General features: G+C 49.2%; 6 protein-coding genes; 2 read left to right on the top strand and 4 right to left on the bottom strand.

The window, feature by feature from the left end:
• Positions 1 to 466: 466 nt before the first annotated feature.
• Positions 467 to 1,644, top strand: CHC_T00006973001 (hypothetical protein). XM_005710335.1 is given in 2 exon segments: positions 467 to 1,498; positions 1,499 to 1,644. The coding sequence occupies 1 exon segment, from the start codon at positions 467 to 469 to the stop codon at positions 1,496 to 1,498; it is 1,032 nt and encodes a 343-aa protein (XP_005710392.1). The 3' UTR covers positions 1,499 to 1,644.
• Positions 1,645 to 2,252: 608 nt separating this feature from the next.
• On the top strand, positions 2,253 to 4,432 carry CHC_T00006972001 (hypothetical protein). XM_005710334.1 is given in 2 exon segments: positions 2,253 to 4,025; positions 4,026 to 4,432. The coding sequence occupies 1 exon segment, from the start codon at positions 2,253 to 2,255 to the stop codon at positions 4,023 to 4,025; it is 1,773 nt and encodes a 590-aa protein (XP_005710391.1). The 3' UTR covers positions 4,026 to 4,432.
• Positions 4,433 to 4,537: 105 nt separating this feature from the next.
• On the bottom strand, positions 4,538 to 8,605 carry CHC_T00009572001 (NB-ARC protein). Its single transcript, XM_005710333.1, has one exon. The coding sequence runs from the start codon at positions 8,603 to 8,605 to the stop codon at positions 4,538 to 4,540; it is 4,068 nt and encodes a 1,355-aa protein (XP_005710390.1).
• A 1,345-nt stretch (positions 8,606 to 9,950) lies between these two features.
• Positions 9,951 to 10,454, bottom strand: CHC_T00006971001 (hypothetical protein). The gene has a single exon (XM_005710332.1). The coding sequence runs from the start codon at positions 10,452 to 10,454 to the stop codon at positions 9,951 to 9,953; it is 504 nt and encodes a 167-aa protein (XP_005710389.1).
• An 858-nt stretch (positions 10,455 to 11,312) lies between these two features.
• Positions 11,313 to 12,065, bottom strand: CHC_T00006970001 (hypothetical protein). The gene has a single exon (XM_005710331.1). It carries the CDS (start codon positions 12,063 to 12,065, stop codon positions 11,313 to 11,315), a length of 753 nt encoding a protein of 250 aa, XP_005710388.1.
• Positions 12,066 to 12,067: 2 nt separating this feature from the next.
• On the bottom strand, positions 12,068 to 12,379 carry CHC_T00006969001 (hypothetical protein). Its single transcript, XM_005710330.1, has one exon. The coding sequence runs from the start codon at positions 12,377 to 12,379 to the stop codon at positions 12,068 to 12,070; it is 312 nt and encodes a 103-aa protein (XP_005710387.1).
• Between the last annotated feature and the right edge of the window lie 14,227 nt (positions 12,380 to 26,606).

Raw genomic sequence — 26,606 nt, 5'->3', positions numbered from 1 at the left:
CTGCCTGCCGCGTGCTTACGCTCTCCGCGCCCGGCACGCCCCGCGACTGGCGAGCATCCGGAGCACGCTGCAGACCCCGTCCTCACGCTCGCCGTCGCCGCCAGCGACACGCGAGCTGTGGACGCCGCACTCGTGGCGCACCTTCCCGATCCTGCAGCAGCCGGACTACCCGGACGCAGCGTCGCTTGCGCGTGTGGAGGCGCGTCTGGCGCAGAACCCGCCGCTGGTGTTCCCGGGGGAGATCCGCCGTCTGCGGAAGGCCCTGGGCAAGGCGGCGCGCGGCACGGCGTTCGTGCTGCAGGGCGGCGACTGCGCAGAGTCGTTCGACCACTTCTCGGCCTCCGCCATCGAGGCCACGTTCCGCGTCTTGGTGGCTCAGGTCATCGCCATCTCGTACCTGTCCGGCCTGCCGATCTGTAAGATCGGCCGTGTTGCGGGCCAGTTTGCAAAGCCCAGGTCTAGCCCGATGGAGAGCACGCCCAATGGGGAGATCCCCGTCTTCAGGGGCGATATCGTCAATTCGCCAGAGTCCACGCTGGAGGCGCGTACCCCCGATCCGGAAAGGCTTCTGAGGGCGTACTCGCAGTCGGCCGCGTCGCTTAACATGCTGCGCGCCCTGGCCAAGTCCAGTGAGACTATGCTGGATTGGGTCCGCCTCATCGACCGCCTCGCGCCGGAGAAGTACGCCGCCTTCGTCGAACAAATTGAAGACGCCTTAAACTTCCTCACTGCCTGTGGCTTGGATGTCACGTCTTCTACTGAGGGCCTTCAAAACCTGCGCGAGCCCGAATTTTACTCCTCGCATGAAGCCCTGCTTCTCTCCTACGAGTCGGCCCTTACGCGCCCGTACGAGGACCCGGAGACGGGTGAGACCTTGTGGTACAACTCCTCGGCCCATATGTTGTGGGTAGGAGAGAGAACCAGGCAGCTTGACGGAGCGCATGTCGAGTTCCTTCGAGGCGTCCAGAACGCCATTGGCGTTAAGGTCGGTCCGACGATGGAGCCTTCGGAACTGCTAAGCTTGATCGACACCTTGAACCCACGTAATGAAGAAGGCAAGATCATGCTCATCGTGCGCATGGGGTGTGACCGCATTGCCGACGGCCTCCCACAGCTTTTGCGCGCCGTCAAGAGGGAAGGGCGGTATGTCGTGTGGAGCATTGACCCGATGCATGGAAATACAATCAAGGTTGGCAATGGAATCAAGACGAGGCCGTTTGAGAAAATCCTTGCCGAGGTTGACGCCTTCTTCGCGGCCCACGAAGCGGAGGGAACCGTACCCGGGGGCGTGCATTTGGAGATGACTGGCGAGGAGCATGTCACTGAATGCCTCGGGGGAGATGTGAACGAAATCACCGAGGAGAGGTTAATGGAAAACTTCAAGAGCACTTGTGATCCGAGACTCAACGGGACGCAGTCCATTGAAATGGCGTTTGAAGTTGGGCATCGGCTTCGGAAGATTGCCAAAGAAGCTAGGCGAAAGCAGTCACATAGGTAGAACGTTTCGGATGTAGGTTGTTCCCCAGATGAGGCGCAGCCGGCATGTTACTTCCTCTGCAATAGTAAGAGTATTAGCAAGGGCTCTCTCTTTTTCAGTGAGTGCTTCGTTTTGCTCCTTTTCAATAGGTTGTTGTTCTACTCTGAGGCTCTTCCGTTTCCTTGCCTCCGTTCCCTCGGCCGGGCGTTTGGGTAGTTTGATGGGGCACCTTGCTCTTCCTTGCAAAGCTGGCCAGTACATGCCCTTCTCCATGGATCATTGCGTATGTGCCGTTGGTAGCAGGTCTTCTCAGGCTGTGTAGCGCAAGTACGGCAATCGCGGGCAGTCGGCGCAATCGACGTTCAGGCCTGCAGATATGAATTCAGATGAGCTCACCTGAGTGCTTCTCCGTGTGAAGTGTATCTACGGGGTATGCTGTTGCTTGCCGGGCATGTGTTCCCCAATGACGAATGAATTTTCGCAGAATCTCCGATGAATCTCGATTGCCATGCCATTTCTTAAGCCACACCATCAAATTCCAGTCTACCTGTGATCATACTTTGTCCCAGATCCGTGATCATCAAAACTGCTCCATGCACACCTTACACTTGGGTACTGAATCGCAGCCCCCATGCCTCCATTCCTCTGAGTGTGTCATCTCTCTGGATCCAGGGGTTGGACCTCAGAGTCAATAGCTCGCCATCTGTGACAACACGCTGTCGCTTGCTGACGGGGGCTATACCTACGGGACATCTCGGGCACAAGAGCTGTGGCGATGTGGGGGCCCGGGCGTGGACTGCTGGGCGCAGCGCTAGCCGCGGTCTCTACCAATGCCTACGTCACACGAGCAGAACCGATCAAAGACCCAGCAAGTGCTACGGACAAGCAAAAAATCGCAGACCTCGTCGCCCGAGCCAAGAAGGTCCTCGCTGACGGGAAAATCGTTGCGCAGACAGCACCTCGTCAAGCGCATGTCAGGGTTGATCCGGGGGAGGAGACCAGAGCTAGAGCGATCTTAGATCGCTACTATACCATATCTGCGGAGGCGGTGGCGGCCAACGTCACCACAACGGCATCGAACAAAGAATCAAAACCGCAGCCCTCAAAGAAAAAGAAACCTCGAACGCCGCCCAGTAGCATTTTTGAGGACTTCGATACAACTGCGATTTCTGGGCCGTGTTGTAAGAGGTACGTCATTTGTGGGGGCGGAACAGCCGCCTGGGCAGCAATAGAATCAATGCTTGAGATCGATCCGTCAGTCGCGAAGGATATCCTGCTTATTACGGATGAAGAGCATTATCCGTATAATCGCACTGTGCTATCGAAAGAGCTCTGGGATGATGACAAAAAGGAATTGTTTCGATCGGAACAAGCGTCAAAGGATGCCGTTGAATACGCCTACAAGGCACAGCCTCAAGGCAAGGTGTCAATTATTCGCGGAAAGCGCGTGTCCTTCTTAGACGTTGATGAGAAGCGTCTCACCTTGTCCGATAGTTCGAGCCTTCACTATGACAAGCTCTTGCTGGCTACAGGGGGATCGCCAAAGTCCCCGGGATACATCTCGGCTGCCCTAGCATCACCGGATCTTGCGGAGAATGTTAGCGTCTTCAGGACTTTGGAAGACTACAAGCGGTTACAACAGGGTCTCAAAAAGAAGGATTTGGGCGCTGTGGTTATCGGCGGAGGCTTCTTGGGGACGGAACTGGCAATAGCCCTGGCTTCGACGAGCCAGAAAGTATCTCTAGTCGTTGCGGAGGCGGGTGTTTTGTACAAAGTATTGCCGAGATACGTTTGTGAGTATCTTGCTCGTCGACTTTCAGAAGTTGGCGTTAATGTCATTCGAAGTGCAATCGTGACTGGTGCGTCAAAGAAGCCAGGCACAGCAGATGTCGTCACTCTTGATATCGTTAGCCCTGACGCCGATCATGTTGAAGGCAATAAGATCATCGTAGCGGTTGGGATTGATCCTGACGTCAGCCTAGCCATGGACGCCGACTTGGAGGTGGATGATAGGCTCGGAGGAATTCGCGTAAACGACTTCATGATGGTAGAACCTGATGTCTTCGCAGCTGGTGACGTTGCATCATTTCACGACAGAGGCCTCGGTCGTAGGCGAGTGGAACACTGGGATCATGCCGTTGTAAGTGGGCGAATAGCCGGGAAGAATATGATGGGACAGAAGGCCAGATATGGCCTTCAGTCAATGTTTTGGAGTGATTTGACAAACATCGGAGTTTCGTTTACGGCAGTAGGACTCGTTGACTCCACGTTGGAGACCCTTGCGGTATGGAACCTGTCATCTGCACCAGTGAACGGCGCCCCTTCCGCAAACAGTTACACTTCTGGTGTGGTTTATTTTGTGAAGAATTTTGAGATTGTTGGGGCTGTGCTATGGAATCCGAAGAAAGGCTCAGGGTCTCTGCGCAGAGCACGGGCGTTAATATCTGCCAAAACAAGCGTTTCTGGTCTGTCTCAAAATACGCTGGCTGGCTTGGTTAATCTAGAGGAATCCTCCCATCGGACGACGATACGGACCAACACCAAGTGAAAGCGGAGTTTGAACAAAGGCAATATCCAAGCCTCTCGAAAGATCAATCATGTCAACATTAATGTCATGAGAATGTTGAACGTGAGTGCTTTCGCTACTTGGGAAGGTAGCTTGAGAAGTTCCACGCAGTGCCGCCAAGGAACCATGGGAGTGAGCTACAGTCGAATGAGATCGGATCGTACGGCTTTCAATCTCGGCTGAGGCTTTCAATCTCGGCTGAGGCTCGCTGTGGACTACTGTGTCCAACTTGGTGAACTACAAGGCGAGAAAAGTAGAAAAATAGAACGGTGGAGGAACCAATGAAGCCTCAACCGGAGCCAGTCATGTCCTCCGTTGTATCTCACAGCAATCCCGAAAGCATTTAACGTCAGTCTGTGTGCCTGAATAAAATTTGTTTCTTGTTACCTGAAAAGATACAAGCTCTCACGGTCCATGACTTTTTTTTCACCGTCATGCATTAGGGGCTCTCTGTGTTGCGGCTCTTAGATGGACTTTCCACCCTGATTGTTATGTCACGTCGGCTTCCATGTTGATGAGTTGAGTTGGAGCTCGATTCGATTCGCTTGGATTTTATCATAGTTGTCTTGAATGGCCATCGCAACTATCTCCACGAGGGATTTACGTGCGAGAGGTGCAAACGGGTCACCAATGTCATTTGACGCTCCAACGTCATTTTCGATCCCGGTAGTCCAGGACAATTCCTTCAACAGCGCCGTGACTGTTGCTGTACTCATTTTTCGCTGTCGCGCTTCATCATAGAAACCTTCGTCGCGAAACAATTTCGAATATTTCTCTGGGTCAAACCTCCGGCACTCTTGCAAGCTCAAACGGTAGAAGACAGGTATCAGTATGGGCAGTACGGGAACAGATTCCTTCGGCTTTTCTGTTTCAGAGGCTTTTCGTTTCCTCGCTTGGAAGCATTCCAGCTCCTTCATGGTCCACCGCCGACATGCAAACTCTGGCGAAAGGATGAAAACTCCTATATCCGCAGTTTCCATGGCCGATGTCATCTTAGGCCTAGCATCATCTCCCGGCCTCAGACTAAATTTGTCCAAAAAACAACACATTCCCCGGCTGCAGAGATCGTTGTACAGCGGTCGGGCAAAATATAACTTGTCACCTCCCTTTCCTTTCTGTACTCCCGCATGGCTTATGAATACATCCACGGCCTTCATCCCAACCTCTTTAGAACTCCGTGGAATGACGGCCAATGCCTTCAATGCCTTAGGATCAGCTCGCCCATAATATTTCTCTATATCTGGCATCAGGTCTAAAAGCCTCCATGACTCGCCACATGGGGCAGGACATTCGCCTTCGAGGTACGGCAACCTCGCCTTTGTAGCGTTCTCGACCCAATCTCCGGGCATCTCAAACTTAGCCGTCCACTCTCCTCCGCACTTGTTTTTATTTGAGCGGCACTTCGTCCGCAGAAAGTGCTTCATAGGAAACTTCTTGCCACTGAGTGACATGCGTGAAAGCTCCTCCACCTCCGTCACACAACTCCGTGCAACACTCAAAGGGTCTTGCGCATACACTTTCCATTCTATACGTCGTTGCTGACTCACGAATAAAAACACAACTCGTCCAGATTCTTTTAACTCAATTTTCGCTTCCCAATCCGCAGCATTTGCACCCACGAACCCCACCTTTGGCCTAACCCTTCCTACCTTTTTGTGGAGATGGCTGATTAGGCAACCCATCAGACCGTGGGGAAATGCGTCCACAAATTCAGTAACTAACCGTACCTCCGACTCGTTAGGTCGGCTCGTACAGTCCTGCCAGTCGTCAGCTTCCTTCAACAGTGCTGGGATCGCAATCAAGTCTTCCGAAGTTCCTGAGGTGCCATCAGCGAATTGCACTCGCATGAGTATATCAACGCTGCATAAGGCATCGAGCATCATATCGCAAATTTCCTGCGAGTGTTCGTCCCACAATTTCTTCAGACCTTCCTTTGTCAACAGACCGTCACGTAAGGATAGTGCGTGTTTTTTAGGCAGACTTCTGCGCACTTTTTCTTCGGGTCCAGTCACGCGCCGTACGAAATCAAGCATGGCAGCAGGACGTGGGAACAAATATACTCCCTCCTTTGGCATATCAAATAAAACACATCTCCCAAGCTTGCTAAAATATTTCAGTGCTCGTAAGGCCTCTTCATGTCGCTCTTCCTTTTTTGTACTAAAGGCTGGAAACCCATCTGCACATTTGAATATCTCTTGTGTGTTCCAAACAACGGTGCTCATCCTTTCAGCATTCATTTCAGCACTCTTCCGTTCTACTTCTTCCACGAAAGCTATCCACCGAAGTGGTATTTCCAGTCGTGAAGCCACGATATCGTCCGACAACCGTTTGATTAATTTTTCTAGTTCTTCTATGCCAGACTCTCCAGGATCTTCCTTAGCAGTTCTGTTTTCCACAGCGATGAAAGGAATGGCGCGACCTTCGCCGTTCTCTGCTTCAGGTTTGTCACGCACCCATGTGTCATACACTGCTTCCCCAACTTCGTCCAGCAAGCCCTCACGTAGAACCTTCTCAGCCTCCCCCAAGTCCCCGCAACTATCCTTGTATGTACCAACAATAATCGGTCGCACAGATTCGGAATCCGGTACCAGTGCATGTACAAGTTGCATCCACCGACATAATTCCCTCACTTCTTCGACTCGAGTTGAAATGTTCCATAGATTCTTCAAATTAACTACAAACACAAACAAGCTCCCATTTTTAACGAACAAGGCATGTGCCATCACATATTGTGACTGTCCAGCCAGATCCCAGCATTGCACAAGTGTTCCGTCTATCTTCTTCAGAGTGGATGAGTTTTCCAAATAATTTCGAACCCGAGCTAGATGGGGATCAATTGTTGTCTTTGGCGGTTGAAAAGTGTTTCCAATTTGAGGAGCCAGATTAATAGACGATGTTGTTCGTTGTGGGGTCCTTTGGTCATTTATTGTTGCATGTCCGCTCTTTGAATATGCATGAAGAATGCTTAGAGCTGGGTCCTGATTCGTCTTCTCGACAGTTGCTGTTTGGGCTTTGACACTCGGGTTTCGAATAACCGTAACCGGAGATGATGTTGCTTGTCGTGATAGGATAGCGTTCAGCGAGTCCTGACTGAACGCAAGCTCGTCGCCGTCCTCTTCGCTCATATTTCGACTTCCTAGAAGCACTTGTATCCTAGAGAGTGCAGCTAGCTCTGTTTGGTTATACTCAGAAACGAATGGCAACCCCCGAAGACTGCGGACAAGTGAGGTCTTTCCTCTTGCTCCACCACCTAAAACCATCAAAAAGATTTGCGACTGTTTTGCTTTTGCTTCCTTGAGCTTTTTCTCGACGTACTCTCGCGAGTCCTGGAAATCAACACGCTGAAGCATGTCTGTTATGTCTTTCGAATGCTGCTGCGCACGGGAGCGCAATCGAGTAGCACCTGAGACATCCAGAGGGACTTCCTCATGTCCATGTGTCGGCATGTCTGCAAGAAGTTTCACAGCTGGTTTGTAAAGGTCGTCGCGTACAGCCTCAGTTAGGAGCGCCTTCGCACGGACCCAGTCGCAAAATACGCCTGACTCGGCGGACATCAATACACGAGCAAGTAAAAATTTGTACCTCGGCAGTGGACAGATAGAGATCGCTTCCTCTAGTAGCTTTATGGCTCGCGATATCTCGGCCCCATCGTTCCTTATGTCATGTCCGCGCCATAAAAGCAATGCCAAGTTTGCCCTCGCTTTGTCACATTGCTTAGATATGTCAATTGCTCGTTGGAGGAGTTCGCGTCCCTGTTTGCGCAGTTGCGGACCGGAAAAAGATGGCGACGGTTCAGTGAAGTACATCACAGAGATATTGTTGAGAGTGTTGGATACCAGCACTCGGTCATAGGGAAAGTTATTCTCTAGGACAAATAAGATGGCATTGCGGAGATATTCAGCAACTTCACTACCGTGATCATTCATCGTATTGATCATAGTGGTAGTGAAGTCTTTCAAGCCGTCCGCCCGAAAATCTGTGGAAAAAATCTGAGCATCCCGGTGACGCTGTGAAATGACGGAAAAAGTATGGGTGAGCGTATTGTAGGATTTTGGAATGGCAGAGTGGACAAGACGGTGAACTGGGTCCCTTTTTCGAAGAAGTAGAGGAACAGCTTCAGATCTGGAGGGCCATGGTTTCTGCTGCCACCGATGGTCCCAAAAGGAAATCTTCATCCGCTCTGCTTCCTGACGTACAAAATCATGGGCAAGATCATGTAGACGTATCCCTAGTATTTGTGATGGACGGGTAAGGGTAGTCTTACATTCAATGGAAACCAACCCCACACGATCCATCTCCTTTGCATATTCTTCCGCCACCTTATCGTCAGCTGCTTCCCACAGATCTACTAACACTTTCAGAGAGATCACATCCTGTTTCTCCGTAGCACACAGGGCAGCGTACATCTTTTGAAATGATACACGTCCTGCATGAGCATCAGAGTCCAGAATTTGCAAAGCCGTACGAAGCGCTCCGTAGAGCGATCCGTAGCCGTACTTTGGTTCCCGTCGACCTACTACTCCGCTCTCTTTGATCTCTCCTCTGTCTTCGATCTCCTTCATGTATGCTGTCCATAACTCTGGTACGTCCCCAACACGTTTCCCTCGCCTATGTCTAATACTCACTCCTGCAACATTCAGAGCGATCGGCAGTCCACCGCACAGGTCAAGAACCTTGTCGAAAGCATCTCTTGATGTCGGGTGCTCTACTTCAGACGCCTTTGCACCGCTCGCATGAATAAGCATCTCCCTAGCAACCTCCCCTCTCCGCTCCCTTGGACTAAACTCGACTGGTTCGCCTAGATATCTAAGGTTTGCGTCTCGCGTAGAGTACAGCACCCTGCTCATTGGCACACCATCGCTCACAGCAGTGCCGGCCAGGCCAGAGAGCTTCTGATGAATGCTGCTATCGATGCTGATGTTGGCCCATACATCATCAAATATGAACAGACACGAGCGGTTCGCAAACCAAATTTTCACCCCGGCTAGAACTACGTCCAGCTCGTCCTCATTGGACAAGTTGTCCGCCGCTTTACGTCCCCCAGATACCTTAACCGCATTACAAAGTTTCTGTTTCAACTCCCATACCCCCGCATCCATCCCTAGTGAGAAAAAGTGTATTCCGTCTGGAAAGCGCTGCACAACGTCTTTATCATGTGCAATTGCTCGTAGTGCACACGTTTTTCCGACTCCACCTGGCCCAAGCACCGTCGTCCCCATGAGCGGAGTGCTTTCATTACTCAAGACAGCAGCTTTAAGCCGCATCTCCACTGTATCAGGAGCATCTCTGCCGTGGTCTGAGTCCAAGTCAATGTACACGGACGGAGGGTTGCGAATCACGGCAAAGCTAGGAATGAACACATCCGATACCGCTCCAGTATTATTGGATAGTTCAGTCCCTATCTTATCCATAGAAGCAAGGAGCTCTTTGGCCTTTGTTTTGCGCTCCCTTAATATGTTTCGAATTTGAGTGTCAGATCTGAATACATTTAAAATGCGCTTTGGATTCTCCTTTTCATGTTCAAGGTCTTTGGCCAACGTTGAGAGGTACATTGAAACCTCGTCAATCTCTATCTGCACTTGATGTCTGCGAGACGTTTGAAGGTCATCAATGGGGAGATTCTTCACTAACGTCATTAACTCACTGAGTTTGATATAGTCTTCGAGTAACTCGGGGTCCAAGCTTCGGAAGGGCTTGTAGGCTTGGCGCCTACTCGTGATATAACGAATAGCCCCGATTATATTTCCTACAAGCCCAATCGGAGTAAGCAATGATAATGGCTCCATGAAGGTTGACGAACCAAAGTTGAGGCAGCAGTGCAAGTGTGTAGTTGTGGAGTGCGAACCGGAACACAATAGTGTTTGGCGTATGCAAGTAGCACGCGGCTTAGCGGGATGTTGTATTCCCCTAACAGAAGTCAAAGCGAGCGAAAGTTAGCATGTGGGTGGGCGAGTGACTCACATGTGTTGGAGAAAGGCTCCATGAGCATATGCACTCACGGACAGGAGAAAGTGGAATGTCTGTTGTGGGGGAGATTTGGGGTACCCTTCTCACTGGCTCAATGTGGGACGCATAGGATGTTATGATAAAATATGCGAATGCAGTCCGTATTCGGGGAAAATTGCCTTTATTTAGCAAACAAATTTGCTTTCCAAAGTGTGGCAGGGTCCATGCTGTCTTAAAGGAGGGCCTGAGGCCCTCCTTTAAGACAGCATGGACGGGCATGTTTGGACATGTATGGACGTCAGCGTGCACCTGATTGGTCCATTTAATACTTTTCTTAACAGTATGATGGCGCACAAAGTTAAAATAATGGAATCTGTCACTACCAACGTGCCATACGAGAGCACACCATTGGCTGTCGCCTACCGCATAAGTGCGATTGAATTCACTCTTGATCCAATTTAGCATACATTAAAATTCAATTTAATCATTTTATTGACGTCCCTGAATGCCAGTACACGGGGATCGCGATATAGTGCCTCCCTCTGTCAGTGGGCCGAAAACGGCACTATATCAAACCAGGCACTGTAAGATAATGAGATTTGCGGCTTTTTTGCAGCCACTTCCTTGCATCACTGCTCAGAAAGACCGTTCGCAAGACGCCATCACTCATACTTTGCATCTTCACTACAGACTCAAGTCTAATCAAGCATTTATGTCATTAGTAGCTTCCGAGCCGTCGCATTGACTTCCTCCATTTTTGCAGCAATAAATGCCAGCCTACACTTTTGCAGATGTCCAATTGCATCATCGACCCTGCCTTTTTCCGCCATAGTCTCTATTCTAGTAAGCAACTGCATAATATCTTTCCGCGGCGGCAGCGGCTCTCGGGCAGTACGTCCATCCAACTGCCTCTCTGGAGACCCTTAGTTTTTGGCTCAAAATTCGCGCCACCCGCAAAAGGGTATCGGAGCTGGCACTAACAAAGATGGCACTCTATCGCGACCCCCCTGTACACTTGAAAAAGGCGGGAGGCTGGCAATCGGAGGAGATGCGATTCGTCTCCCGACAGAACCAAACCAAGACCCAAAAAAGACATCCTTTCTACCCTCTTCCCTATCGATATCCCGGTATGATGCACCCCTTGAGCCAATTTACGGATCACGGCGCGCTGACACAATACATTAAATTATTGGACATGTAATATTTTGAAAATCGCAAACATATACATCCAAACATGGCTGTTCATGCTGTCTTAAAGGAGGCCCTCAGTGGGACGACGGCAGACGACGTGTGTTGCACGCTTCATCTGTAATGGGAGAGTCCCTACAAAGCCGACGCTGCCGTGTGCTTTCGAATCCTCAACAACTCGCCTTCCTCAATATGCATCCGCTGTTCTCGGGCTCTTGGCCATCGCGAGATTGGCAAGTCGTCGCTAACTATGTCGTCGAAACGCGACACGGCTGACTGCGCTTTCAGATGTTTCTGAGGGTCAATGTTTTCTTTGTTTGAAGTATCATTCTCTACATTATCCTCCTGAATGTGAAAACCGTCGGCCACGGGCGATTTTAGAATAGTCCACCCATCCAAGCGAGCACGAACGGACTTCAAATTGCCAACTGTCAAGAGGGCCGCTGAGTTTCCTGTTGCGAGGAATTGTCTCCTAGATTTCGTAGGTGTGCGGTTTTTTGGCAGGCATATATTCTTTGTTAGAATGTTACCCAAGACATACTCCCTATTGAGAGCGACAGAAACCTCGGCTAAAGCATGAGGAGCAGAAAACTGACCGTCTGTAAGAGCATGAATATTTTTCATCAAACGAATTGCTGAAATTCGTGGCGAGATAGTGCTGCCGTCTGCGTCATGAAGCATCGCCAACCCCATCCCAGAAGATTCCCTTTGGTTTCTGTTCAATTTTCGAGTGCTGCTGTCATCCAAAAATGACATGAAGCGAAAATCCATGGGCCAGAGCCCAGCTTCCCGAAACAAGGCTCTGGCGATATCTGAGGTTAGAGCTTTGTGACCAGCGACCGCCAGCTTAATTTTCACAGCCGTGTTTGCCCATGAGAAATGGCTCATATTCAGCAATAAATCCCTTGTACTACGTATTTCTTGTTAGAAAACTTCGTTAGTCTTTTGATCGCATGGTTGTAGCATATGGGTCGTGTTTGCCGGGAGCTAACGGACGTCAATCCAACCTTGTCTACATCAAACCTATCTCGAGCGGCAACCAAAAAGCGGTCTACAATCAGCGACTCCTCCGCTGAATGGAGTATATTTCGTCTTCCCCGCGGGAACCGTTCAGGATCCATGAGTCGTTCCAGTGCTGCATGATCGGATGTCTTATGACTTTGACTTATTGGAAATGCAGTGCCTCGAGAGACGCCAGACATTGTCGCGACCTTCCGAATTGAATGGCCTTGCTGCACAAGTTCTAACGCCTTATTCCTTCTGCTGCGCTCCACCTTTCTCCCTTCTTGTCGCCGTCGGTGCCTTTGCGTTTCAGCACGCATAGATGGAGGCATCGGAAAGGGATAGAAGGAGACCCTGGTGATTGAGACGCGCAAAGAGGCGATCTGACTAACTATGAGGTCGGTGGGCTGATTGCAGTTGGCACGATCATATGCCAGAACATATCCAGCGCGGCTACACGATAATTTCAGTGTCCCAATTTGAGCCGTGTCACAAATTGAGCCAGTGAGAAGGGTACTGTACAAATTGGTACCCCCCGAAGTTGTACACTTTATGAAAATAAACGAAAAATCAGCTTCCAAACATCTGCCGAAGCCGATTTTCACATGGCTAAACAGAGCACGGGTCCCCGAATCATGTGCTGTAAACGGCGAATCGCCTCATTTACAGCAAACGCGGTCGCCTCTCGTGAGAGCGTCACCTCAAACAAGGCATTTCTGCAAAAACGGATACCAAACTTGAACACTACAGTAATTGGGCAATTCAAATTGGACTTGCAAATTTTTATCGTCAGAAAAACATTTCAAGCGCAGGTGGATGCAGGCCACCTCCATTGCTATCGAAATGGATTAACCTGACGTCATTTCTCATTTGCTATCAAAGACGTTGGCTCATAGACACTGGAAAGATTCAAGACCAAGTTGCTCCTCTACAGTACCTTCCTTGCTCTAGCTTCGGCCTTCTTCTTCTGACAGACGATGCCCTTCGCTACTTGACGACGAACTGCCATGGGACGTGGGGCTAAATCACGGAGGCCATACGCATTGACACGCAGAGCCAGAGCCTGTTTCTCAGTTCTCAAACGTTTCTTCATTGTCTTTGCATATACCACGGTCTAACGTTCGACCTTCACCGCATTCTTTTTTTCCTTTACTGCCCTTCGCGCACTGTCTAGGATATTTTTCTCCTTGGCTTTCTGCAGCGCCGCCCCAGATGTCAAACATAAACCAACTGCAGTGTCCAAGAAACCGTGACGTAATACCACCGGCTGCAATCCTATGCCGTCTCTTTGTAATTGTCGTTTCTTATCAATCATTTTCGATATATCCTCAACGCTGATTAGCTTACTATGTTCCTCATAAGACATTGGGCGCAATACGTTCAATAAAGGTCGCCAGTCTAACGGATAGATACCCGATTTCCCACATGCCTTCTCAATATTGCTTCTTGTAAAGGCCATTGTGTAGGCTTTCGTTACCAGCTTCAAAAAATCAAATGCGTCATAGACGTTACTGTTATCGGCAGATGACAGTCTCTCAACCAGATTACGCAAGTGCATCTTGAAAGGTCCGAACACGCCGACATCTAAGGGCTGTGTCACTCCACTGGTGTGCGATGGTAATGCATAGGCAATAATACCAGCTCTGTCAAACATATCCAACACACGACACGTCATATGACTGCGATATCCATCCATAAGTGGGAGCATTTTTTGACCATTTCTTGTGCGCTCAAAGTTGTCTTTCACGAAAAATGTTGCACATTCCATGAAGCTGCTGGAGTCAACTCCGGCGATATGTTCACGTGTGGTAATTAAACTGCCATTAGGAAGGCAATCGGCAATAGTTTCAACGCATTCTCCATCTCCGTAATTCGATACTCTAAAGTTTAGAGACTTGCCATTTACAACGAAAAGGGGTCGCCCCAAACACCCACTGGCGAATATAACAGGCATCATTGTAATACGCTCAATGTTTCGGAATGCTGGAGACCTCTGAACCGCAAAAGATGACCTTGTGACGAAATGTTTGCGCTTGTCAGACTTTAGACAGTCTTTGTTTGGGGACATGCCCGTTTCGTCCAAATTTGCGATGTGAAATGAGTCTATTGTAGTGCAATGTGCCTGGCAGGCCGCGAACACAGTCCGACGGTCAAACAAAAAGACGTAAAACAACAACAGCAACAACCACTGCCGATGACACGCGCTACGGAGCGCTCGAGACTCCCTTTCCCCTTGTGTGGGCTTGCGGCCCACGGTAGCTCAACTCCGACGGGAGGTTAAGGAAAGATGCCCGGCCCGGGAGGAAAATGGTGGTAGAGACTTGCGAAGACTTGAGTGCTCGGCGAGTGCGGTTTGGTCTTGTCTACACGTAGCCGCGGTTCGCTGGGTTGTGAGGCCAATGCTCGACGAGCGTCTTCAGCACCTTGGGTATAATTGAAGGTCTTCGACGGGGGCTGGCTCGGCACTACCCGACGGGATCGTAACCGTGTAGCCGCGCTGCTACCGACGTGTTGCCCGATGGCTAAAAACACCCTCACCAGCGCGATCGCAATCGCGATAGGTGGTACCAACTCTGTCTTGTACAGTAAGACCTTCGACGGAGGCGTCGTTGCAACAGCCTCCCGACGGAACTTGAAACAGTAGCAGCGCTACACAACGTGTTGCCCGATGGCTCAAACACCTACACCAGATCGGTCGCAACCAACTCCAGTGGAACCAACACAATTAGGGGAAAATAGAGATAGAGGTAGAAATGAATAGGGAAATAAAGGAAAAAGAAAAAGGGAACCCCCGAGCGCAAAGGATGCCGTAGGCTTAGGTAAAAGGGAGCGTCTTGGTAGAGACGGATTTCGACCAAGACGACATTCAACTCTGGCAACTCGGGTTACCTTTACTGACTTGGTGGTCAGAGGGCTAAGGTATATATCGCCCCGCCGGAGTCACTACAGTAGCTCGCGGCGCTAGATCCTAGATCTAATCTAGTGTCAGCAAAATTAATGCCAACTAATTAACTAAATAAAATAAAATAATTAAAAATCAAAACTGTGCAATTATTCACACGTGTGTCCCCCAGCCCGGACTACTTTTCATATCCAAATATTTTCCTTTCTTTTCACCCCCCTTTCCAGGTGCGTATTGCACTACATCTATACTGTTGTCCTGGATGATTTTCTTGATGGAGAAAAATGATTTGTCAAAGTTTCGGCGTTGCAGGCTCTCCAACGAATCTCCTGTTCCTTAGTCGTACGGCGAAAGCTGATGTCATCTTGATGGCGACTCAAAAAGTTTCGCAAAAACGCCTTGCCGGGGCGATTGTTTATGAAGGAAGCGTGTTTTGGCGGTGCTGAGGCAAAGCGTTTACTACCATTTGAACAGCATCTTTGATGTCTTCGCGGTTTAGCCGGAAACCCCGGCCTGGATAACGCTGAATTAGATCAACCATGATCTTTTCTTCGGAGTTGGTGGGGTATGAACGGGATCGTGGTGGGTCGTCTTTGTGTTGCAACTGATATTGGAAAGTGGAAAGAGGCAGACCCGCAATTAATGCAGCACGACGGCGGGATACATAGTGCTTTTCAGTAGCTACAATGGCCATTTGAAAGCATTTCTCAGCTTTAGAAAGTCTCTTAGCTCTGGCCATGAAGACTGGCGAATGTCGATGATTTTCAGTCTCGGGATTTGTGTCAAGTCCAGATTGCATGCTGGGGACTCAATTTGCATTTGTAAACAACGCGGCAATGGGCACTGGGGTTATCGAGGGTGGCAAATTCGAATATGTGCTTTAGAGTGGGCTGTTTGCATTTCCCGCCATGTTACAAAGGATTTCGCATGCGTCATGGAGAGTAATGCAGTATTTATTGATCAAGTTTCGTTTTTCTGGATACATATTTCATATTTTGATTTTGTTCAAGTGGTGGTGGTACTGTTCAAGAATGGGTGGACCCTTCTTGTACAGGGTACAATACCCAGGAGTGGCCCCAGCCCCAGGACCAAAGCCTCAAAAAGGTGATTTTATTGGTTTACGTGTACCCCAGGTGTACACGTGGATAATCTCCCTTTGAAGAGCAGTGGTCCTGTGGAGTGGATGATGATGGCGGCCCCTCTATAAGAGAAATGGGCGCGCCGCGACACACCGCAATGGGGGCAGAACACAACAACACCCCCGACCGACCCCCCATTGCAATAAACTTTTCTCTGTTCTGCTTTCCCTTTCCAGACATCTCGCTCCCCTACACGCGCGGCCTTCCTTCTTCCCCCCTCTTTCGCCGCCAACATCATGTTGGCGGTAGTACCATGATGGTACTCTTGTGGAGGGGTGGCAAAGAAGACGGCTCTCTGTCATAGTTTGACGGGTCGAAACCGGCCGACGCCCACAAGTTCTTCTTCGTGTTCGAAAATGTTGCCACCTCTCGTAAATCGGACGAAGACAGGGCATCTGAACTCCTTCGCTACCTGGATGGAGATGCATTCGACTTCTTTTATCAAATCTTTGTCAAGGACGGAGATATCAGTGCAGATGGCTCCGACTACCAGAAGGTCAAGAAGGACTTGGTCGAGCGGTTCGCCCCCGTTGAATCACCTGAAGATGTGATTCGGGATACGATGGCCGCTCGCCTATCTTTCGGAGATCTCAGTAGGTCTCTTCGAAACTCAGACCGTCTCTACGAGAAGGCGGGATTCAACGACGATGCGAAGTTCGGACTGCTTCGCAACGCCGTGATGCATCTCTAGTTGGCCCAGTTTGCTATCTATGGAGGTGCGTGTAGTGCAGTGCACCTCCACACTGCCAACGAGGGCCTAAATCTCGCTGTAGAAAGCGCAACGCAAGTCACAGTCACCACCAGGGTGTTCGAGTCCCTCTGTCCGGGTTACTCAGGGGAGTCGACGTGGTACCGCGGGTAGATCGCGGCGTGCACGTAGGGGTGCACTCCAGCGGGAGTGCGCAAGAAGTAGTAAACGACAAGAAGAAGAAAGAAGAACGAAGAAGAAAGATACTGTAGAAATGCAGAAAATAGGGGAAAAAGTAAAGGAAAAACAATGAAAAGGATGACGACGAAAGGTGCAGGTACTAGACTTAGCCAACTAGATAGCACCGTAGAGGGACCTACCAGAGATGGGGTCCGATCACCTGGGCATCAGTGATGCCTCTTTACTGTAGCGCCTTTCGACACTCGACCAATATAGGCCGAGCGCCGTCGTCGGCGTCGGTTACTAAATGGGTAATTAATAATTAATTATCGTCATTAGAATTGCCACTTGGCATTAGACGCTAATTAGCGTAGAAGCTTGTGGGCACCACGTATGTACACGTGTCGTACACGTGTCGTACACGTATCCTATACGTGTCATACGACTGTCATTCACGTGTGGCCACGTGTAGTACACGTGGTGTACCTTCTCAAGTGTGCCCGCAGAGTACACGTGTGGCGCGCTTATCATACACGTGTGGGCTCATCTAAAGTGTACGCGTACACTTTGGATGAGCACATGTGTCACACACGTGTCAAAGGAGAGGAACGCAGCCCCGCGACGGCGGTGACCAGGGACATAGGGCGGAGGGTCACTACACTACAGAAGCTTAGCGATTGACGACACTCAAAATGAATTTACTTGGTACTACAGTAGTACTGTTCCTTGTTGATGCAATATAAATCTCATCACGATTACGAGTTTGAATAATATCACTCAATCGAAGGTGCCTTGCACCCGAAATATGTGGAAACTTGCCCTCCATGACCAAAGCAGCACTTCATATTGGAGAGAAGAGCGCCACAGATGTATAAAAGAGCATTAAGTGACTCTCGTACTTTCAAATTTCTTTGAAAGTCTTGTGATGACCACATTGGCTTTATGTCTTTGTAGGACCACTCCACCGCTTCCCGTACTGCACTCATAGATGTATTGTAGAGTGGTTGGGCTGGTGTCGCCGTCAAATTTGGAAAAGAAGTCTAAGGCCAGGGGTGCATAATGTACGCCGCATCTCCATAAATTGAGAACTGCCTATTTTCCGAAACCATGGACTGATACAAACTGTTTTCGATACCACTATTCCTCAGCAGTGTGAGATCGTGACGACGACCCTCTTCTAGACCATACATATGCAGGATCAGGCCATCCGGCGTGGTTATTGTTTAATACACTAAGCAGTGCATACGCTTATGACCTGAGTAGCAACTGCGTTGCATAGCCCCTTCACCTCCTGGACGACATATCTCAATCTTAGTGCAGTCTATGAATCCAATGCAGCTATCTACAGGAGCCCCTTTTTCATGGATTGCGCTTGACCAATCCACTGCTCTCTCTTCTTTGAGATCAGTTCTCATTTCGGTAAGAATATGACCCTGGTCTTCAACGAAGCCTTCGACGACCTCCCGAAAAATCTGACTCATCTTGGATGCCTTCATCGCAAAGCAGGTCTCTAAATCATACCAACGATAGGGCGTTGCCATTTTGCTAAGGGCAATGCAGCATGCGGTCACTGTATTACAATGATATCGAAAGCGAGTAGTTAAGCCCCCGTTCCACCCCATTATGCTCGCAACAGGACAGATTTACTTCGGGAGAAATCGGAATTGCCTCATCGCGTCAAGCTCACTGTATGCATTAAGGTTAAAGTTAGCATAAAAAATCTGCAAAGACCTGATCTCTATCTTGCGCACATCACGTTGATAGTGTTGGAAGTTTCTGTACGTGCGGTACTTGAAAAGGGGAATAACGTCGGTAGGTAGCGCTGCATAGAACGCACGACGACGACGTTGCAAACGACCTCGAGCAACTCTGGTAGTCTTTCTGTTTCATGTCCTCTCTGGGCGTGGGTAGCGTGTGTTCAGGGAGTGTGAGGGTCGAAGGGCACCCCTCGTTCTCATATTTTCTGTCACACACGGCCCTGCGTAAGGGGAATTTCCCGAGTTTTCGCGTGTCTTTTGTGAATCATATTTCAAATTTTACGAAGTCCTATTTGCGGGCCGTAAACTCTCTATTCGGACATGTCCGAGGAAACCATGCATGGTTTCCTTACACTTTGTGAATTTCAGATATGTTTTGGACGGCACAGAGAGCTTTTTAGTGATATAAGTTTCGCTATGCCCAGATGGCGGACGCCGGAGATACGGGGTCGTGGACAAATTCTGTTCCACAATTGGAGTACCTCCCCTTTACAGTTTTCATTTTTGGAGAGAGATTTATTCACGAGCAACTCTTGTGCAGTGGGTACCCTTCCTGGCCGGGGCAATTTGGGAATTTTTTGGCAGAGCCCCACAAGTTTTGAATGGCACTATCCCGAGCAGCCAAAAAGTGCCTGCTACAGCCAGTCGGGTGTCCATGTGCCATCCACGACGAAAAGGCTCTGGCAAAAACAACCTGTTGGAAGCCATTCGACATTTTCCGATACGTGCCAAAAGGGCTCAAATGGCAAAGAGGGGCAATTTGGTGATTTTTGTTATGTACTGGAAAGCGATAACAGAGATTCCACAACTTCCTCTTCACCCCTCAAATCCTTACTGAACGCTTGCCTCGAGAGTGTACTACTCATTACAGCTCCGAATCTCGCCCCAGAAGTCGGAGAAAAACGTTCAGGCTGTGGGGGAGACAGCGGGGCTGGGGATTTTGGTTCAGCTGCTGACTTTGTACGGCGATTCTCCTTCGAGAATCGCATCTCGGCTCGACTGCGGTCCCACTGGGCCTTCTTCTCAGTTTTGAGATGCCTCTCAGCAGCAAGTTTTACGTCTCTCTTTTTTGTGCTTTCGACTATATCGTCCAAAGTCAAGTACAGAGCAGGTGCACTGCAAAGGCGCTAAATGCCAGATCAATAATATTCAGTGTTCCAGATAATCAAATTTTGTGAATTGATAAATATGTATAAATCAGCAATGCAACCAGTCACGCAAGCCGAAAAAAATTGTAAAAGGTAGTAAATGTACAAACCAAAAGTAGTAGGGTCGATCATGTCTGTTAAAGGTCGTTACGTTGCTGTTATGGACCTCACAATATTTTTTTAGTAATAAGCTGGACCACTGATGCGGATCACGTGTGGCTCAGCGCACATACCTTAAGCCAACAAAGTGTTACTGCATGAATTGCAAGGTAGTACAGTATCACGCTCCCACAGTACACAGCACGTACTCCCCCCACTAACGCAACCTGTCCGGCACGACCCACCCAACCTCGAGTACCACCGACGCCGTCGTTATCCTCCATTCTCATCTCAATTTGTCCAGCAGTGCCCTGTATGGCTTACCTAAAAAATTGCTCACCAGTGCACTGTATGGCTTCCCTAAAAAATTGACATTCACAATGGTTTGGAAACAACGGCAAGAAATCCTCTTTTCATTCCGTCCAGAATCAAGGGGTGTGTGCAATCGTCTTCCCCGCGGGCCGATCTATCTGCTCGCATTGAGCACCCGTCCCCAATTCCCGACTCCCCCAGAAGCTGCCTTCCCACCGGCTGGATCTCCCACTCCACCACACCTCGCCCTCCACAAATCGAGCACGTACTCTCTCACTAACGCAACCTGTCCGGCACGACCCACCCAACCTCGAGTACCACCAATGCGGTCGTTATCCTCCATCCTCATCTCAATTTGTCCAGCAGTGCACTGTATGGCTTACCTAAAAAAATTGACATTCATAACCCCAGCACGTACTCCCGCCACTAACGCAACCTCTCCCGCACGACCGACCCAACCTCGTGTACCACCGATGACGTCGTTATCCTCCATCTTCATCTCCCCATCGCCGCTCCTCGCGGTCCGCTAGAAGATAAACGTCTTCGATGCTAGCTGCGGGACGATTTTATTTCAGTTTTCATTCGCCCCTTCCTCCGCATGATGAAGGAGATCGTCAAAATCAAATCCATCGTCAGAACGATCTTCCCAATCATCATCATCTTCAGCTATTGCATGAACTTCTGTCAGGTCACGACGATTAAGGGCGTTTACAGGATTGTACACCTTTTCAGTTGTCCTGAGCGAGTCCGTGCAGAGCTGATTAAATTGCGCTGGGGACATTCTTAAGATGTAAGCATCCAATATATCTTTCTGCTTCCAGTGCCCGGGGATGAAGTCCCTTATTTTTAAACGAATCATGGTGCTTCCTTGCTGCGACTCATCGCTGTGTTCGCGGCCACTCAGATCTTCATCAACTATCTGACTCTTACATAACCGCCTTTTGCCACCTTTTGGCGCACCTTCACTTTCTTCCAGCTCACCAGAAAACTGTATGCTGTCATCCACTTCTTCAAAAAGTTTATCTTCATTGTTTGGATCGTTTCCATGGTAGCGGGAGCAACCTGTCCTCAGTGCGCTGAGATCTGGTTGCTCCTGACCAACGCCTTTCCCTTTTTTCTGTTGCAGGCATATCTGGGTCTCCCCTGTCAACGTGGATGGCATATCGTAATGACGACTGCCATTGATAATGTCACGAACGAACCATCGAAAGAGCAAAGCAGTCCTGTACACGGCTCATAACGACCCAGAGTGGCTCCCAAGGAACTCAGTAATTCCTCTCCCTTGAGTTAGCGCAACGAAAATGTTGACAGCAACACGTGCAAGATTGGTTGTACGGTACATCTGCTTTCGTTCCGCAGGCTTAAACCCCCTCTTTTGTATCCCGTTCTTCAGCAAACCATCTCCGACGATCACGTAGTAATCAACCAGAACGTCAAGTTCCAGCCGACAAGAAATCATTTCTTTCAGAGCTTGCAAGGTCAAACACTTGCGTTAGGGGCATCTGATGTCACGGCAGATGGCACATGGTCACGGAAATTGAACGGGTGCTCTGGATACTTCAAGGCAATATTGGGCTGGCCGAACTCCTCCGGTATTCCTCTACTTGCCTCCCAAGGTCTAAGCGCAAACCCCAGATCCTGGAAGAAGCGTTTCCTGGCCGCGACACGTGATTCTCTCAAAAAATCTGTAGACATTGAGTATACGGTGTGGGCAATGTACAGGCTTTCACGTCCGTTCTTCGTGTCGACATCCTTCTTATCCGGTTTTGCTTTGGTCTCCACCAACTGTCGAGTTTTCTGTAATGCATGCCTTCCGACGTACTTAGAATTCAGCTAGTACGGGGGTTTTTGCACAGGCATCATGAGACTGGATACGCCTGGTTCCTTTTCCAATCATGCGAAGGACCTTCCATGGGCGTCTCTATTCTCTGGAGGAACGCTCGTTTTCAAAGATCTTTGAGTATCGTTTTCACGCATGCAATCTCTCTCGATCTGCTTTCCACCCTGGACGAAGAGTGTTCGCACGAATCGAGATTTGAAATCGCAATGAACGCGAGCGGGGACTGACTTAAGTCTTTTTATCGCTTTTTTGATGCCCGTAAAGAAAAGCAGCCATTGCGAGGTGGGTATGGGCGACGGTTGATCCCATGGACCAAGCGTACTCCATACAATCGCAAAAAGAATCTGCCATAACTTGCGACATGAGAGAAATGCGAAAAACTTTTTCCACTTGGGACTTCAAAGTTGGGTTTTCCATATCGACGATATCCTTGAGCGTCCATTTCGAAGACGTGCTTGCTGTTCGCTTTGAGTTGACTTTCAATCAGGTGTTGCTTTTTGCTCCAATATCTGCGCTGACGATTTTTGGGCGTTTTTGACAATCTCCAGGTCTCTCTGAACACCGTTCATGCTCCCTTACACTGTATCAAGGCGAGCCAGTACAGATTTTTGCATGCTATCCAAAAAGAGGCGAAACGAGCTCAATGCTTCCCCTATGTTAGGTCTTAACTGTTTGGTTGCATTTGGTCTGGCAGATACTGCTCGAATGTCACTAGGGCCTGGCCGTACTGTACTGTTAATATCACTGCCCGAGAATCCCTCTTCATTGCGCAACTCTTCTGTCGCTGCCCAGTTTCCTGAGCTACTACGAACAAGCGCATCAGACCCTTCGTCCCTCTCGTTTTCCTCTCGATTCCTTACGTGTTCTCTTCGTCGCAGATTGGCTCCTGCCGGGCCCCTCTGTCGCCGAGATCTCGCATTGTCGACATCAGAAGACGGATGAGATTGGGTTCCGGAACAGGGACGATCCTGAGCAGGTAAATTCCCCCTTTCTGCTTTGTCGGTTGGAGGCGGCTGCGTTTCCATGTCTGAAAGTCTCGTGACGGGTGGAATGCGGAGCTCGTCGTTCTCTCCATCAGGAGAATTACCGTCACGGGAAAAAATAGTTTTGAGAACGTTCTTATTTTCCCTTCTCTTGATGTGTCGATTCTGCGCTCCGACGGCGGTAGACGAGCTCTTTCGCGTAAGGAGCCGCCTGTGAGATGGCTGGCCCGAAATATGGAGGCTGCATGACGAAGGGCACGTGCACTACCGGGACAAGTAATGACAGGTGGAACAGATGAATTCAGTTGATGAAGTGATGGAAAAAGGATCCGTGGCATTCTGAACTGCGGGAGAAGGTCACCAGCTAACTTTGTCAGGTTTCTCGCCGTCCGTGTCTCAAAAATGCGGTGCAGCGTTCGGCGATACAGTATAAGTTCCCGCGAGTACAGGTGTTTTCGATACCGTACATTGTTTAAGTTTCAGATTCAGCTCCTTCCATCCAGTACTTTTCATATATCCGCGGCTTTGCTCATGTCCTAATGGATAGTTGTGATGCACCAAATCACAGCTCGCGGTCTTCTCGTAGGAAAAGACCTCGCCCAAGAAGAGATAGGCGGCGACGCAATAACAGGTTCGACTGGAAAGAGGAGAATATGGGTGGGTCTGCAACAGCCGCGTACAAAGTGGAGGGCAAGTATCACTCTCCTTCCCCAAATCCTGTGAAGAGGAGGCTGTTTTATAATAGTGATCCGGAACCGTCTCATCAGGGTTCATTTGATGAGCTCCCAACACAGCATCCGCATAGCGGATGTAAGTTAAAAGTATCGGACGACTAAATGACCATACCTATACATATATCTGATGTGGATCTGGGAGTGGTTGTTCGAGGGGAAGATGGAAACCGTTCACAAGTGCGTAGTGAGACTGAAGAATCTGATGTATCTTCGGCCAGTTCGGAAGAAGAACTAGGTGCATCTAGGTATGCACAGGAGTACAGACGGCGCTCGAGGCCAAACTCCATCAATACTTGGCAGAAGTTGATCGCCGTACTGGCGACGTCAGGCACTAACCGGTTGAAAATTGCGCAGTATTCCTTCTTTCGGCACACTGTTAACTGGGTTATTGAGCAATATGCTCCACACGAGAACTTGTTGCCGCCATACTCTACAGTACAGAGAACTCTGCTTCCTAACTTTCGTGCAAACAATTTCCCACGGTCGGAGAAGCACTTCCTGCCAGTGGATTTGCAGAAGGCTGGTGCGAAGCACAGTACCCTCGACACTAAAATTGTTGACCACAATTCAAGTCAAACAACTGAAATCTCATCACGTGAGGGCAGTATCCCAAAAGCTGAAGTAGAAGTAATACTTCCAAGCACTTGGGCCGTGCACAACGTTTCGTTTAAGCCTACATGGGACATCATGCGATCTGGGAGTCTGAGCGACACCATTAGTGGTTTGAGTAATCCCGTTTTTTCCAGCGCCTCGAGCGTTTCCATAGTTTCCAATAGAACGATATTTCTCGACGAGCCCCATCATGCCGTTTTCTCCCAATCTACTGACGCAGGTCCTGCAGCTTGTTTTCTTTCTCAAGGAGAAACGGTCATCATTGTTCTTGAAACTGAACCGATACCTAAGGAGTGGGCTGGAATTGGCTCAAAAGAGCTCCAGGAGTACGTGCGAAGTATATCGACCACGCCATGCAGCAATTCCGAGTTTCATTTGACGGCTGTTCTAGATGAAACGAAACTTTCAACAACAGACATGATTCCTTCACTGCACTCAAAAAATTGCATTGATCGAGCAGGAGACATACTGACCACCGTATCCGTCAGGGAAATTACACTTTACGAATGTTTGCTCATTCATAGGGTTGGCGGTTTCTGCGGATCGGGAAATATGATTGAGCTCGCATGGGTCCCTAATTTTGCGTCCTCGCAACGCAGCCGAAAACTCCGTCACGCTGAAGGATTCGTACAACCAGTGACAGAAATATTTCAGACTCAACCATGCCAGCGAGTCGAAGGTGAGAAACTCGGTCAATCTACCCACTACAATCTCAACCTTGGTTGTCCTTGCAAGAAGTCTGCGGGGTTTTTACTTAAAACGGTAGGCGTTACTTTGTATACAGAGTACTTCTTTATTCGGACGGGTTTTCGCAATACAAGAATGCTCAAGGGTCTGCAGGTGTTGTTTACATGCTACATCTTAACCTTCTTCCGCAAAACCGGACATCACGCAAAGCCGTTCGGCTGTTGAGTCTCACTCCGCCGGGCGTTAGTACTAGTCAGGTGCTTCAGATCGTATCTGATGACATCGCCGGGTCGGGAACAATCGGAATAGACACGTGTGACGGAGACGGAATCCCAATTAGGGTTTTTGTTCAAGCTGTGGCGTACATTGGAGACTTTCTCGAGATCGCACACATATCCGATCCATTGGGTCACAACGCAGACTCTGCATGTCATTTATGTTTTTTTCATAAGCAAAAATTGGATCCATATCGCTCTTGTCATGGATATACGACAGAACTCAATTGTGCGGATACATCCAGCTTTAGATCTGAGCCGCGTATGAAAGCTATACGTGAATCAAAAGGCACTGAGAAAGAAAGGAACCGTCTTCTTAACTATCTAGGCATGAAATCAACGTCTTGTCGGATGAGAATAACTAGTCCTCTTCGCACACTTAACAAAAGGCTTAATGATGCTAGATCAAGTCAGCAAGTGCCGTTGACGACATGTGGGCACCCCGTTTTCGAGGCGTCCTTCGACCCATATCGCTCAGTGCTAGTAGCACCAGACTACCTGCTCTCTGGGAATGCCATCAACATCTTAAACACATGCTTTCTGATGCTTTCCTCAAGGGAACAAAGAGATCAAATCGATGCCAGAATATATGACGGGCTGCGTAGGAATTCCTTGATCACGCAGAGAAATATTTTCGACGTCAAAATAATAAGCTGTATTCTACCACAATCAGTGGTACGTTCTGTACACTACTTGTTGCTCGATTTTTGTTCGAGGACGAGTGGGCTGCGCTTCCGGCGAACGACGAAGGACAGAATCACACATTGTTGAAAACGGTGCGGGCTTTGGGACTGTTTTCAGACCTAGTCACGTCGACTTATTGGTATCCTAAACTGCATGTAGGTGGATACAAATCTGTGCAGCATTTAACAGTGCCGCAGGCATGGCATTCATATCAGAACAGCAGGCTTCTGCACGCCTGTACGTCCAAAGTGGCGATTCACTTTATGGCATTTCTGAAATTGCCAGGGATAAGCTGGATAAACCGAACCTTCACAGAATCATCGAGCTCTACAAACATTCGGTTCCAGCAATGGGGCACGAGCATCAATTTTCTGAGCTGGTTTTTGA

Source organism: Chondrus crispus, genomic scaffold, assembly GCF_000350225.1.
Source record: "Chondrus crispus Stackhouse genomic scaffold, scaffold_58, whole genome shotgun sequence".
Lineage (NCBI taxonomy): Eukaryota > Rhodophyta > Florideophyceae > Gigartinales > Gigartinaceae > Chondrus > Chondrus crispus.
The sequence above is the reverse complement of the archived record's forward strand: the minus strand, read 5'-3'. Positions and strand labels throughout refer to the sequence as shown.

Bases quoted from the DNA above. Each gene is read 5' to 3' on its own strand.
- CHC_T00006973001 (XM_005710335.1), top strand. From the start codon at position 467: ATGGAGAGCACGCCCAATGGGGAGATCCCCGTCTTCAGGGGCGATATC.
- CHC_T00006972001 (XM_005710334.1), top strand. From the start codon at position 2,253: ATGTGGGGGCCCGGGCGTGGACTGCTGGGCGCAGCGCTAGCCGCGGTC.
- CHC_T00009572001 (XM_005710333.1), bottom strand. From the start codon at position 8,605: ATGAAGGAGATCGAAGACAGAGGAGAGATCAAAGAGAGCGGAGTAGTA.
- CHC_T00006971001 (XM_005710332.1), bottom strand. From the start codon at position 10,454: ATGCTAAATTGGATCAAGAGTGAATTCAATCGCACTTATGCGGTAGGC.
- CHC_T00006970001 (XM_005710331.1), bottom strand. From the start codon at position 12,065: ATGAGCCATTTCTCATGGGCAAACACGGCTGTGAAAATTAAGCTGGCG.
- CHC_T00006969001 (XM_005710330.1), bottom strand. From the start codon at position 12,379: ATGTCTGGCGTCTCTCGAGGCACTGCATTTCCAATAAGTCAAAGTCAT.